This window comes from Crocodylus siamensis, chromosome 15, assembly GCF_052110815.1.
Source record: "Crocodylus siamensis isolate JL-2025a chromosome 15, ASM5211081v1, whole genome shotgun sequence".
Lineage (NCBI taxonomy): Eukaryota > Metazoa > Chordata > Crocodylia > Crocodylidae > Crocodylus > Crocodylus siamensis.
Window position 1 is genome coordinate 31,051,337 of NC_143409.1, and position 14,579 is coordinate 31,065,915.

The window sequence follows — 14,579 nt, forward strand, 5'->3', positions numbered from 1 at the left end:
ACATTACAGTCTGATGGCTGGGGAACTGGCTCTGTGGTTGGACCCAGAGAATGATAGTCAATCAAATTGAGTCAACATGGCACATGGTGACCAGTGGCATACCCTAGGGCCCTCTAGGGCACTCCAGACCATCAATGATATGGAATCAGGTGTCAGAAGCAGACTGGCCAGGTTCATAGATCATACCAAATTATGGGGAAGTGCAGACACACTAGAGGATAGGCTGGCAATTCAGGCTGACCTGAACAGACTCACAAGGTGGGCAGATCAAAACCTAATGACATTCAGCATGGAGAAATGCATGGTGTTCCACCTTGGGAGAAAAAATCCACATCATACTTATAGGCTTGGCAGTGCTACACTCACTAGCACCATGACTGAAAAAGACTTGGGCGTTGTGATTGACCGCAAGATGAGCATGAGCCACCGATGTGATGCCACAGCCGGCAAAACAAATAAAACTCTGTCTTGCATCTACCAGTGCATCTCAAGCAAGACCCAAGAAGTCATCCTCCTACTTTGCCTCGGTGAGATCGCAGCTGGAGTACTGCATCCAATTCTGGGCTCTACAGTTTAGAAAGGATGTGGAGAAGCTTGAGAAAGTCCAGAGGAGAGCCACATGTGTTATTAGAGGCTGAGAGGCATGGGACTCTTCAGCCTGAGGAAACAAAGGCTCAGGGGTGATTTGGCAGTACATAAGGGGTGTGCATCAGGAACTGGGAAAATGTCTGCTCACCAGGGCACCCCAAGGGTAAGACAAGGTCTAATGGTCACAAACTGCTGGAAGACCTTTTTAGACTGGACATAAGGAAAAACGTCTTTACCATCTGAGTTTCCAAAGTCTGGAATAGACTTCCCCCAGAAGTGGTGCCAAGCACCTGCTCTGGACACGTTCAAGAAGCGTTTGGATGATTATCTTGCTGGGGTCATCTGACCCCAGCTGACTTCTTGCTCTTTGGGCAGGGGCTGGACCCAGTGATCTCACAAGGTCCCTTCCAGCCCTAATGTCTTTGAAATCTATTAATCTTATTTTACACTCATGTCACCATCCGAAGGAACTGATTCCTTTAAAACATCATGTGTGTCAGCAACTCTCAGGGCCTGTTTATTACAAGATCAGGTACATTTACTCTTAGTGCTATTCTGATAATTCCTTGCTTCCATGTGCTGCATACCAAAGTAAATTGTATTCTAGCAGCAAGGATGAATGTTTGTATCTTGGTGAAGAGGGAGGCAGAAAGTGTTATCTGATGTTCCCCTTTCTTTTTAGTGTGTGCCCTTGGAATAGAAATGAGTTACCCATCTGAGTTGGACACTTGTGGATGTTTGCGACTGGTCTGAGACAAATGTAAACCCAGGAGGTCATTTCTGAGCTAATGCTTATGAGAACCTGAGGAGAATGCAGTGAGAACCTCTGAGGAGCTGTAAGAGGAAGGAGCAGGGCACTTTTAAAATATGAACCAGCTGTGCTGCCTTCTGTATATGGAATCCAGCAGCTGTTATAGCCAGGATGTCTCTGAGTGGTTTTGTTTTATCTGAAGAAATACAAGAGAAGTCAAAGCAAGTTCCTCCAAACACTATATACACTGTTCTATTAGGACGTTATCAATTAGGCACTATATAGAAAAGCAGCTACATACAGCAGAGAGTACACAAACATACTTGCTACTGGGTGGTGAGGCCTGGGGCCCTCAGAATCTGTCCTTTGGGTTTCATGCAAGTTTCAGACTCCCACACGGCTGCCGGCCTGGGTGTGGGGCGTTGTATACCGGTCAGGTTCAGAGTTCTGTATCCCTGCCCATTCCTCTGGGCCAATTCAGTAGGGAAACTGAGTCATGTGCTGTGACCATTCTTCTTTCCTAAGGTGGCTTATTAATATTGAGCATGATCACTGGCTTGTGCATCTCCGCTTCCTCCAAACCGGAGTTTAAAAGTGATTGTTTCACTTAATCCGTGTGATTCAACCAAATTGCTTCTGGGATCAGAATATCTGGGAGGACGAATAAGGCAACACCCCTAGCACGGCAAAGAGGGGCGAGGGGTGCTCAGGACTGCCCAGCACAGAGGGCGACCCGAGACGGTGCTGCTGAAGGGTGTTTACTGATCCCTTCTGCGCTCCCTTGCTCCTCTGTTGCCCTCCTCCTGCCTGCAGAGGGAGAAGCCTTTCCTCCGCGCGTCCTCAGCACCGCCCGTCCCACGTGCAGCGGAGAGAGCAGAGCGCCGCAGGCCGAGGCAGTCCGCGCCGCTGCTCACGTGTCCGTAGCTCCCCGGGCCGCCGCGCCGCGGCCGCCGCACCTGCCCGCAGCCTGCGGCGCTTGTGCGAGCCGCGGGGGGTTCGGCACAGGCAGCGACTCGCTCCCGTCGCGGGGGTGGACGCTGCCGCCCGGCTGCTCCCGTCCTGGCCGAGCCGCAGCTGTGGAGGAGCCAGGCCGGGAAGACGCCCCAGGCTCAGCCGGCTGCCAGTCGCCCCGCGCCCGCCCTGCGGCTGGGGCAGCACCGCTGTCCGCGCAGCCGGGGCCGCCCGGGGGCTCCGCGGAGCACACGCGGGTGCTGAGCGCCACCTGGTGGCGCAGGGCTCCTGCAGCTCCGCGGAGGCAGAGGGAGTGCCCTGGAGCGCCAGAGCCGGGGACACCGGGAGGGGAGAGGAGAGCCGCTCCGCTCCCTGCCTGCCTGCCTGCCTGCGCGGGGTACTGCTGGCTGCTTTCGGGCCGCGCAAGCTGAGCTGCGCCTAGGGAACAGCCAGGGGAAGGGGCGAGATGGCAGCACCGTCCTTGGGTGACGGCGGCCCCTGATTTGAACTCTCTTCCCGCTCCGCTGGTTTCCCGGACGCTGCTTCCTGGCTCCTTGCTCCGCGGACAGGTGCGGCCAAAGGCAGTTCAGTTCAATGCGGGTTTGGGGATTTCTTCGGCGCGATCTTGGAGTGTACAAGGTCTAAATGCCTGCAGCACAGAGGACTCCTACAGCTTCCAATGGGATGCATTTGCATAGAGGGAGAATTCCTCATTTAAGATGGGTAATAAGCAAACGATATTTACTGATGAACAGCTAGATGCCTACCAGGTAAGAGCTCTTAGTCTGCACTGTGGGAAGGGGATGATCTGAATGTGTTTTGTTTTGGGATGTATCATCCAAACCTGGGTTGTGCAGGACTGTTCATGCTTTACTGATCCCTTCGCTACAATTCTTTATATTTGCTTACCATGAGTGTTAACAGCATAACATCCAGCCCTATCCCCTTTCCTGTGTTCCTTCCCGTAATTATCAGGGAAGGAAATCAGTCCCAGACCCCAGTCCAGTTAACAGATCAGAGTTTGTGTACAGAGTGGTAAAAGTGAGTTTTTAGGGTGGCTCTTCCATTGAACAGATTTTAAAGATGACTGTGTTATTTGTACACATCTGCCCATCCTGCCCCAGTCCCTTCAGTGAGAAGGAGCTGAAGAGACATGACCAGTTTCATCTCTCATAAGGAGTAAATGCACTTATTCCTCTTAAGAACTAGAGAGAAGAATTCAGGTTTAATTGCTTAGGCATGGTTGTCCCAAATTTGTTCACACTTCTGGCTGCCACGCTTGCTGACAAAGTGAGAGCTGCATTTTAGATGCAGGACTCCAGAAGGAATATAGCCTTTTTGGTATCTTTTTGAAGACATTACCTCAGTTGCATTTTTCTTGGTTCATCCTATTAGTCTTTTCCACTTCCATTCACAGTGCTTCAGCACATTGCAGATATTGCATTGTCTGAAATTAAAAATAGGGGGCTGTCTACCAGCAGACATCTTCAAAATTAAAGGGGGCAAGATGTGAAGTAAGAGAAAGCAGATGAAAGGGGAAGTTGAACGTCCATTCCAAGGTGCAGAGAAGGCTGGCTGTGTTGTTCTGTTTTTGTCTGCAAAGCATTAAACAACATGGAGTTAGCAGTGCAATAAACTGAATGTTGAAATATTACTTATCTCCTAATGACCAAAGGCCTGATCCAAAATATACTGATGTCAATAGTCTTTCCATTTACCGTGGCAGGTTTTGGGTCAGGCCCTTAAAACAGAACCTTTGATTTTAGAAACTACAGTCCTTTGGAGTTGTTATTAACTCTTGGGGTGGTCATTTAATAAAAATTCAGGGACATTCTCAGATTCATGATTGTTTTAAAATATTTGGGTAAGTTGCTGGCATTTCCCTTAAATGCTTTATCATTCAGTTTTCATCTTAAAGCAGCTCTTCCTTGATAAAAATAGGATACCCAGGTGATGCTTATAATGATTAATGCACTAATATACTGATCAGATAACCTGGCATAACTTCTTCATTTCACATCAGAGGCATATTGTCATGTGCATGTAATGATCACAGAAAGCACAGGGGTAAAGCTCATTTAATTTCACTTTATTGCTGATCTCACCCTTACCAGACATCAGTCATTGCAGCAGGTTCTGTAGTCTGAGAGAATATGGTTAAGACTATGTTAATAACCCTGCCAAATATGCTGAGAAGAGGGAAATCAGGGATCTGTAAAGCATAAATTGTCTGTATACCTACTACCAATAAAAGTGAACACAGAGCAGAAATTCAACTGCAGTAAAACAAAACAAAAACTAAATGCAATTAACACTAACATCTTGGCATAGGCTGGCAAATGTGAGGGCTGAAAAGTCATCATTCAGTATACATCATCTAGAATTTGTCATCTTCTAATGGACTTTGGAGCCCTATGTTTCATAAGCTCATGTAATTGGCCTCAGAGTCTTGCAGTAGCTAGGCCCAGTGGGCCCAATCAGTCTATGGGATTTCTCTGATGCATGAGGTTATAAAATCAATTAGTGTGCCTGGATTTTTAAAAGGGCTGGATAATTTTATAGTTGATAATAGTATTTGCTGCTGTTGATGCATGTTGAGATAAGGACAATCAGACTGCATGCTTCAGGAAGGCAGCTAATCTCCACAGGGGTTGGAAAGAAATGTTGACCCCCTACATATGCACAAATAGGTAGATATGGTCTCTGGTTTGTGGATTATTTGCCTGTTTCTGAAGCAACCATTCTTGCACGCTGCTGGCAGCCTCAGTGAAGAAGCAGCCACCGAGTAAAAGGAGTCCAAATCCTGCTTTTCTCACATAAGCAGTTTTTTTGAGGACAGCAGGGCTATTTGCACAAGTAAAGCAAATACATGAATTTTAGTATAATGGTAAGTCTTTCAGCCTTACCTTTCATTTTTCAGCTTCTGTGAATCAATGTTACATTCCCTGCCATCACTCTGTGGGCCAGGTTTTGCCCTGGTTAACAGTGATGTAAATCCAGAATGACTGCACTGAAGCTAGAGACACCACTCTGATGGACTTCTGGCTGCAGTAACTAGATGCTGTGCTGTGTGGTTTGGGGAAGTGGAAAACTGGCTGGAGACACACCAGCCCTCCTGCTTCCTTTTTTGTTGCTGAATTCCTTCAAAGAGGAGAAGGAAACATAGAATCAGAGAAGTCGGGTCGGAAGGGACCTTGTAGATCTTCAAGTCTGACCCCCTGCCTGGGCGGAAGAAAAACTGGGCTCAGATGACTCCAGCCAGGTAGGCATCAAGCCTCCTCTTAAAGACCCCCAGGGTAGGAGCCAGCACCACTTCCCTTGGAAGCTGGTTCCAGATCCTAGCCGCCCTGTGAAATAGTTCTTATGGATATCTAATCTAAACCTACTCTCCAACAACCTGTGGCTGTTATTCCTTGTTATGCCAGTGGGCGCTAGGGGAAATAAGGTCTCTCCCAAACCCTTCTGGTCCCCCCTGGTGATCGACAGTTACCAGGTCCCACCTCAGCCTTCTCTTGTGAAGGCTGAATAGGTTGAGTCCTGCAGTCTCTCATTGTAGGGTCTGCCCTGCTGTCCCCAGATCATGCGAGTGGCCCTCCTCTGGACCCTCTCAATGTTGTCCACATCCCTCCTGAAGTGCGGCACACAGAACTGGACGCAGTACTCCAGCTGTGGCCTGACCAGTGTTGCATAGAAGGGGAGGATCACCTCCTTGTCCCTACCTGAGACGCACCTGTGGATGCACGACAAGGTCTGGTTAACCCTGCCAACCATGACCTCACATTGTCAGCCCACGTTCATCTTGGAGTCAGTAATAACTCCAAGATCCCTTTCTGCCTCTGTGCTCTCAAGAAGGGAGTTTCCCATCTTATAAGTGTGCTGCTGGTTATATTGCCCAAGTGCGGCACCCTGCACTTGTCAGTATTGAAACGCATCCTGTTTTTGTTAGCCAACCCCTGTAACCTATCCAGGTCTTGCTGCAGTCTTTCCCTTCCTACTAGCATGCTCACCTCACCCCAAAGTTTGGTATCATCAGCAAATTTGAACAGGTTGCTTTTCACCCCGTCGTCCAAATCACTGATAAAGAAATTGAGCAGCGCGGGCCCAGGGACTGAGCCCTGGGGGACTCCACTGCCCACTTCTCCCTAGGTGGAATATGACACACCCACCACCACCCTCTGAGTACAACCCTTACTGAGTTGGGGGTCTTCAGTATTCATAGCAGAAGCAAGGTTTGAACTCACAGCTCCAGAGCAAGTAAGAGCATAAGAAAGCTTCATGAGCACTTTGCCACCATACTTCACAATACTATAGCTGGCTCCATAGCTTCCTAAAAGATCTACATTCCATTTTTTGGAAACAGCAGGTGGGATTTCAAAGTGGCATAAGAAAACTGATCTCCCAAATCCACTGAACCCAGGGCCTCTAGATCTATGGAAGTTTCCTACCACAGCAGGAGTCAGCCTTTTTGACAGACATCCACAAATTAGCTTGGCATCCTCCCTAAGTGCCTCAAGCCCCCTTCCCCTGCCTCACCTGCTGCTGTTTTCTGCTTCAAGCCCTTTGCTCCCTGCCCAATCTGCTGCTCTGCTGGCTACTTCTTGCTGTAGACACTGCTGCTTGTTCCCTTACCAGCCTGCTGCATGCCACGCAAAGGCTGCCTGTGCTACTTGTGGCATGTGTGGTGCAGGTTGGCCACCCCTGCTGTACCATTAAATCTAAACTACCAGCTTCTTAGTAACATATAGTGAATATAGATTAGAACAGGAGTAGGCAATGGTGTTTGGCCATAGTGCTGAAAAACATCATAATGCCTACCTTGGAAGGTGCCAGAGTGCTACCATGCCAGAAAAACAAAATGAGGGCAAAGGGTACATGGGAGGATGCCCTGCTTGTGCCCCTACCCCCCAGCCCTGCTGCCCCTTGCCCCCCCCCCCCCCGCCCCCTGGAGCCTGGTGCAGCTGTTTGTAGTCAGCCTGGGCTCTGGGCAGCTGCAGCAAGCAGTGGGCAGGCTGCAAACAGCTACACTGGGCTCCACAGCTCCAGCATCTGCTCCATGCTGGCGGCAATTGCACACACACCTCTGGAGACCAATCACCAGCTATGGGCTGGGAACACGGGAGAGACGGGTTGAGCTGCCTCAGGCCCCTCCCCCACCCCCACCACTTGCTCCGAGGTGTGCATGCACATGCGGGTACAGAGCTTGATGCCTGGGCTCCAGAGCCTAGTGCAGCTGTTTGCAGCCTGCCGACTAAAGCCAGCCCCAGCTCTGGGTAGCTGCTGCCAGCTGGGAGCCCCAGGCTGCTCCTAGCAGGCAGCTGGGATGCTGCAAGCCCTGCTGGGAGCAGCCCAGACTCCGTTGCTGGCAGCAGCTACCCAGAGCCGGGGCTGGCCATGGCGTGCTGAGCAAAATGGCCTTGTGTGCTATGCTCGGCGTGTGTGCGGGGGCTTGCTGACCCCTGGATTAGAATATCCTATATATGCACTCAGTTGCATAGACTTTACAAGACCATAAGCTTTGAAAACAAACCTGTCTTGGTTTTTAACAGTTCTTAATTGTTTTTGGACATGGGAACCAGGCCACCTTTTCTTTTACTTTTTAAGCTAGGTGTGTACCATGCTTGTCACATAGGACATAGAACTGTAAGGGACATACTGAGTCACAGTGCCTTGCAAGCACAGACAACCACATCATGTCATCCTGTTTGCTCATTTTAAAACTGCCTTTTAAAACTACCAGTAGTTCGTTTTTTTGCTTCCCACTACTCTTATGAGAAGACTGTTTTAGAACTTCAGCACTCTGATGGTTAAAATCTTCCTTGTAATTTCTAGGTTAAATGTATTAATGTCCAGTTAATACCCACTTACTCCTTGGCAACTGAGGCCTTTTTATACATAGTGAGCTTGTTTATGTGGAAAGCTAAAAAAAGTTAAGATGAGTTAGCTAGAGATCTGAAGTCAATGTGCTTAAGTTAAAGTATATTAAAACTCTGAGCTGATGCATTCATTAAGTGTCTTTCTATCACTGTAGTGTTTCTACTTGTGAGACATGGTAAAATAACTAAAGAAAGACTGCAAAGTGACAAAGCTAACATCTTAGCCTACCACTTAGCAAGCTTAGCCCATAAGTTGACTTATTTAAACGGCATTTTAAATCAGGGCTGTCAAACTCGCGGGTTGCAGGTGGCCTGTAAAGGGTCGTGTTGCAGCCCCTATGCTTCTGCCTGAATGCTGCTCCCTCTACTCCAGCTGCAATGGCAGCTTGATCTCTGGGCTCTCCTCGCTCCTCTGGTTTTCACTGCCTGTCTCCACTCCAGGTGGCAGGATATTGCAATGTAGCAGAGCTGAGAGTGAGCCTGGGGCATGTGATACAGTGGAGTGGGTTTGCGTAGTGCAGCAGGAGGAGGAACATGTATATGTGGCACAGCATTTTGTGGGGAGTAGGGCCTGGCAGCATTTTATGTCATAAAAAGGTATTTTATTTCAGAAGAAGAGGTTTATAAACAATGGCAGGTTGGGGTGGGCACCAAGGAGGACTATTCCACAATGGCCTGTGTTTGCAGGAAACAGATAAGACAGACTAAAGTAGCAACCAAACTTAGATCAACAATGGGAATCAAGGACAACAAGAAGTCCTTCTTTAGATACATAGGGAACAGGAGGAAAACAAATGGGAGTGTGGGGTCATTGCTCAACAACTCAGGAGAGCTGGTTACCGGCACCCAGGAGAAAGCTGAATTCCTGAATGACTACTTTGCCTCAGTCTTTCACCAGACCAAGGGGAAAACAACGCCAGGTAGAGTATAGCATGAGTATGGTAGGAATAATCCCCTTCCTACTATTACCATAGAATTGGTATATGACCAATTAAAAGAATTAGATGTATACAAGTCAGCAGGACCAGATGATCTTCATCCAAGAATGCTTAAGGAGCTGGCCAAGGAAATTGCGGAACTCCTGGTAAAACTCTTCCACAACTCGGCGCTCTGGAGAAGTCCATAAAGACTGGTAGAGGGCCAATGTTGTGCCCATCCACAAGAAAGGGGCCCTTGCAGGACGCATTGGGAAATTTGGTCGTCACACCAGACGGCAAAGCTAACATGTTTAACGATTTCTTTGCCTCCGTCTTCCTAAGTAGGGACCAGAACAGCCACCTCCCTGCTGGGCCCTTCTCAGGCCCCGGGGGAGGCACACCTGGGCCACGGGTTAGCGAGGATTTAGTAGGGAGCTTCTGGAGGGGTTGGACATATACAAGTCAGCCAGTCCAGATGATCTCCACCCTAGAGTTCTAAAAGAACTGGCCGAGGTCATTGCAAGTCCCCTGGCACGGCTTTACGAGCACTCGTGGTGCTCTGGCGAGGTACCAGAGGACTGGTAGAGGGCCAACGTGGTCCCCATCTTCAAATAAGGCAGAAAGGAGGACCCGGGAAACTATAGGCCGGTTAGTCTTACCTCGATCCTAGGCAAGCTGTTTGAGAAAATTATGCTGGCACACATCCAGGAGGGGTCAGCAGGGGACTGCATGCTTAGGGGCAACCAACACGGGTTCATCAGTGGCAGGTCATGTCAGACCAACCTGGTGGCCTTCTACAATCAGATCACCAGATCATTAGATGCAGGGGTAGCAGTGGATATAGTCTTCCTGGACTTCCGGAAGGCTTTTGACACTGTCTCTCACCCCATTCTCATTAAGAAACTGGGGGGCTGTGGTGTAGACACCCACACAGTCAAATGGGTCACCAACTGGCTGGAGGGCCGCACCCAGGAGGGTGGTAGTGGATGGGTCCTTCTCAACCTGGAAGGACGTGGGTAATGGAGTCCCGCAGGGCTCTGTCCTCGGGCCCGCACTGTTCAACATCTTCATCAGTGATTTGGACGAGGGGGTAAAAAGCACCCTGTTCAAATTTGCTGATGACACTAAGATGTGGGGGGACGTGGGAACACTGGAAGGATGCAACAGGCTACAATCAGACCTAGACAGGTTACAAGAGTGGGTGGATGAGAATAGGATGGGTTTCAACACAGACAAGTGCAAGGTGATGCACCTCGGGAGGAACAACCGGCACCATACCTACAGGTTAGGGAACTCCCCTCTTGTCAGCACAGAGGTGGAAAAGGATCTTGGGGTCATCAGTGACTCCAAGATGAACGTGGGCCGGCAGTGTGGGGAGGCAGTTAGGAAGGCCAACCGCACCTTGGCATGCATCCACAGATGCATCTTGAGGAGGTCCAAAGAGGTGATCCTCCCCCTCTATGCAGCACTGGTCAGGCCGTAATTGGAGTACTGCGTCCAGTTCTGGGTGCCACACTTCAGGAGGGATGTCGACAGCATGGAGAGGGTCCAGAGGAGGGCCACTCGTATGATCAAGGGACAACAGGGCAGGCCCTATGAGGAGAGGCTACGGGACCTGAACCTGTTCAGCCTCCAAAAGAGAAGGCTGAGGGGGGATCTTGTGGCCTGTTATAAACTAGTCAGGGGATTATAAGGCATTGAGGGAGTCGCTGTTCCCCCGAGCACCGCCAGGAGTGACCAGGAATAACGGTCACAAGCTGGCAGAGGGTAGGTTTAGGTTAGATATCAGGAGGCGCTACTTCATGGTCAGGGCAGCTAGGGCCTGGAACCAACTTCCATGAGAAGTGGTGCAGGCTCCTACCCTGGGGGTGTTTAAGAGGAGGTTAGATGAACATCTTGCTGGGGTCGTTTGACCCCAGTATTCTTTCCTGCCATGGCAGGGGGTTGGACTAGATGATCTGCTCAGGTCCCTTCCGACCCTAGAAACTATGAAACTATGAAAGGCAGGAGGGAGGGCCCAGGTAACTATAGGGCAATAAGCCTAACTTCCATCCTAGGGAAAATCCTAGAAAAGCTAATCCAGGAGTCTATCTGTGATAAGCCTGCAGAAGGTAAGGTTCTGAACGACAGCCAGCATGGCTTCGTCACAGGCAGGTCTTGCTTACCAACCTCAACTCCTTTTATGACCAGGTAACTAGCCACCTGGACACGAGAGAGCAGGTTGACATTGTATACCTAGACTTCCAAAAGGCCTTTGGTCTGGTATCCCATGATGTCCTTTTGAGAAAATTAGAGGATTGTGGGCTTAACTCCAAGACAGTCAGGTGGGCAAGAAACTGGCTGCACGATAGGATCCAGAGAGTTGTAGTGAATGGATCTGTGTCATCCTGGCAAGAAGTAGGCAGTGGTGTCCCACAGGGGTCGGTACTTGGTCCAGTACTTTTCAACGTCTTTATTAATGATTTGGATGTAGGGGTGAAGAGCTCACTGGCTAAGTTCATGGATGACACCAAGTTTTAGGGAAGTGTGGTCACACTTGAAGATAGGCTACAGATACAGGTGGACCTAGACAGGCTAGGAAGCTGGGTGGATCAGAATTTGATGAAGCTCAACATTAAGAAATGTAAAGTGCTCCACCTCAGGATGAGCAATCCCCAACACATCTACAGGCTTGGCATCACCAAACCAACTAGCACCATGAATGAAAGGGACCTGGGGGTAATAATAGACCACAGTATGAATGAGCTGCCAGTGTGATGCTGTAGCCAGTAGGGCAAATAATACTTTGGCATGCATCAATTGATGCATCTCCAGCAAAACCAAGGAGCAAAATGTTTCTTCTGCTGTACTCAGCACTGGTGAGACCACAGCTGGACCACGGTGTCTAGTTCTAGGCACCACACTTTAACAAGGACATCCTGGGTGAGAGAGTCAATAGAAGAGTCACCCGTATGATCAGTGTCTTAAATGGCAAGCCATATGAGGAAAGGCTGAAGGATCTGGGACTCAGCCTGAGGAAAAGAAGGGTGAGACAGGACCAGGTAGCAGCTTACCGCTAGGGGACTACATAAAGGGAGTACAATTGTTCAGCAGGGCATCCGAGGGGAAAGCTAGGAGTAATGGCCACAAACTCCTGGAAGACCGATTCACGCTCAACATTAGGAAAAAATTCTTCACAGTCATGGTGTCTGTCGCAGGGCTTTGAAGTGCTCCGCTCCTAGAAAGAGTTACAGGTGCCGGTTGCCGGGGCAACCGCAGTTTGGTCAGCTGACCAGAAGGGGGCAGGGCCTGGCCTATATAAACAAGCCAGGCTGAGGCCAGAGACCGTTCCCGTCTGGCAGCCGAGGAAGTTGGAGCTCTGTTGAAGGAGGCAGGGTAGAGAAGCCCGATGGTCTGAACAGCTTCCGTGGAAGGAGGCCGGGTGGAGGAAGCCCTGGTAGGGATTTGGGAGGATAAATGGCCTGATGGTTTAGAGTTTACATTTTAGCCAAGAGGCTTAGCTTTGCGTTGTAGCCAATTGGCTCATGTTATTACATTCTGTTGTTTGTTGTTACACCGGAGGACCGGGTGAGGCTAATAGGGGTAGGAAGAGGCCTCATGGGGCTCCACAGTGATGTGGAGACCCTGATGCAAGAGAGAGCACAGCATTAAGGGAGCATTGACCCCAGCCCTGTGAAGGGACACAGTGGATTGGGGGGCTGGGTAAGGCTGAGGCCACCTGAGCCCCACAGGAGTCATAAACCTGAGGAGGGGATTTAGAGGCCAGGCATGGCTACGGCCACCTGAGCCCCAAGCGCGGAGAGAAGCCCCAGGGCGGGCGAATGTGAGAGAAGCCCCAGGGCAGGCAGAGCCCCAGAGGGGGCGCATAGGCGAGGAGCCCAGGGAGGGCACGCGCCTACAGACGGGAAGCCCCAGGGAGGGCACACAGACTGGAAGCCCAGAAAAGGCGCATAGACAAGAAGGGCCCCAGTGTGGGCGAGAGTACAGAGATAGGTCCTAGTGTGGGCGAGGACACAGAGAAGGGCCCCGGTGTGGGCCACGAGTAGAAGACAAGCCTGGAGGGCGTAGGCAACAGTAATTGACTCGACAATGTCCAGTACATCTGAGAGGCTTGGGGCATGGTATTAGGGGTGGTAGGAGTCACGTGTAGCCCTTGAGGCAGGAGCGCACAGAGTCACCATAGACGGGGCACAGATTGGAGTATGTCAGGGGTACCATATCAAGGAGGATAAAAAGGCAGCCTCCCTTAATAATCTTATCATCAAAGACGTGGCGGGCAAGATCGAGGGTGCATTGGCACCTACTTGGCATGGTAGGGGGGGCACTAGGAGAGATCACGGCCGCTCTTAGGACCCCACTCCGTGACAGTGTCCAGACTGGAATAAGATCCCTCCAGAGTTGGTACAATCATCCCCTCCAGAGTTGGTACAATCATCTACCCTGGAAATCTTCAAGAGATTAGACAGTCACCTCGCTTAGGTCACCTGACCCCCAGTTATCTTTCCTGAATGGGCAACTGGTGCTTCCTGAGTCAGGGGGGGTACTTGTCCCTGCCCCCCAGTGGCCAGTCAGTGACCGGGGAGGGATCCCCCCTTGGCTGATCCCACTGACCAGAGGGTGAGGGGGTTCCTCCATGGCTGATCATGCTGACCCACAAGTGGCAGCAGCACACCGCTGACACTTCTGGGTGAGTGTAATCAGTTGCAGGGGGACTGCGGGGATTGCTTCTCCTGGCTCCCCACTCCCCAACTGGCACTCTGGGGGGGCACCAGCGCTCTTGCCTGCTCCCTCTGCAAGGGAATGGTGGATGTCAGGGGGCGAACCAGCACTCTCAAGGGTTATACATGCATCCCCTACACATCACCACTGCTTTCCTGTTTGGTGCAGGGGGCTAGACCCGATGATCTTTCAAGGTCCTTTCTATCCTTACAATCTATGAAAACCCTTACATGGAGCTATTGCTATTCTGGAATAAATCTATGGCTATACAAGCCCTAAAATACTGATAACATATAAGAAGCATGAGTTAAGGATAGGCTTAAGTATTGCATTGGACTGGAAAGTCCAGTTTTTGCCTGCGAAAGCTGCCATATTGAAAACACTGGGAACCAAAGTTCTCTGTATCCAGAGTAGGTCAAGCCCAAGCAATAACATTGGGGTTGCTTCCAACATCCACTTAATCTGCTTTGGCCTTTATTTGTGGAAATCGCAGCTAAAGGGAGAGATGGTTAGTAGGGCTCTGCGAAATTTTGATGGCTGTTTCATTTCGACACTGTTTCTACCAATGTCAAGGTTGAAACAGCAAAATTGAAACAAAACAAAAGCCCTCGAAATAGCCTCAAAACAAAATGAGGCCTCCCACCCCCAGCGCGATCTAGCTCAGGGGTCGGGGAAGTCAGCCCAGCTGGTCTGACTCCCCATCCCCAGCAAAACTCAAAACAGCCTTGAAACAGCCTTTCTGTTTCGATGGAACAGAACAGCTGTTTTGACTCAAAATGA

At 50.1% G+C, this 14,579-nt stretch overlaps 1 protein-coding gene across 3 annotated transcripts in view; it reads left to right on the plus strand.

Annotated features, from left to right (window-relative positions):
- The window catches only part of CIB2 (calcium and integrin binding family member 2), a 131,236-nt gene that overhangs the window by 19,243 nt on the left and 97,414 nt on the right, over positions 1-14,579 (plus strand). Inside the window, exon 1 of one of the 3 annotated variants that reach the window (XM_090028532.1) lies at positions 2,201-3,060. The exons of the other annotated variants lie outside the window; for them this stretch is intronic. Within the exon in view, the coding sequence (XP_089884658.1) occupies positions 3,010-3,060 (51 nt within the window). The 5' untranslated portion in view covers positions 2,201-3,009. Of the gene's footprint in view, positions 1-2,200; positions 3,061-14,579 lie in introns of those variants that run through there. 3 annotated transcript variants of the gene reach the window in all.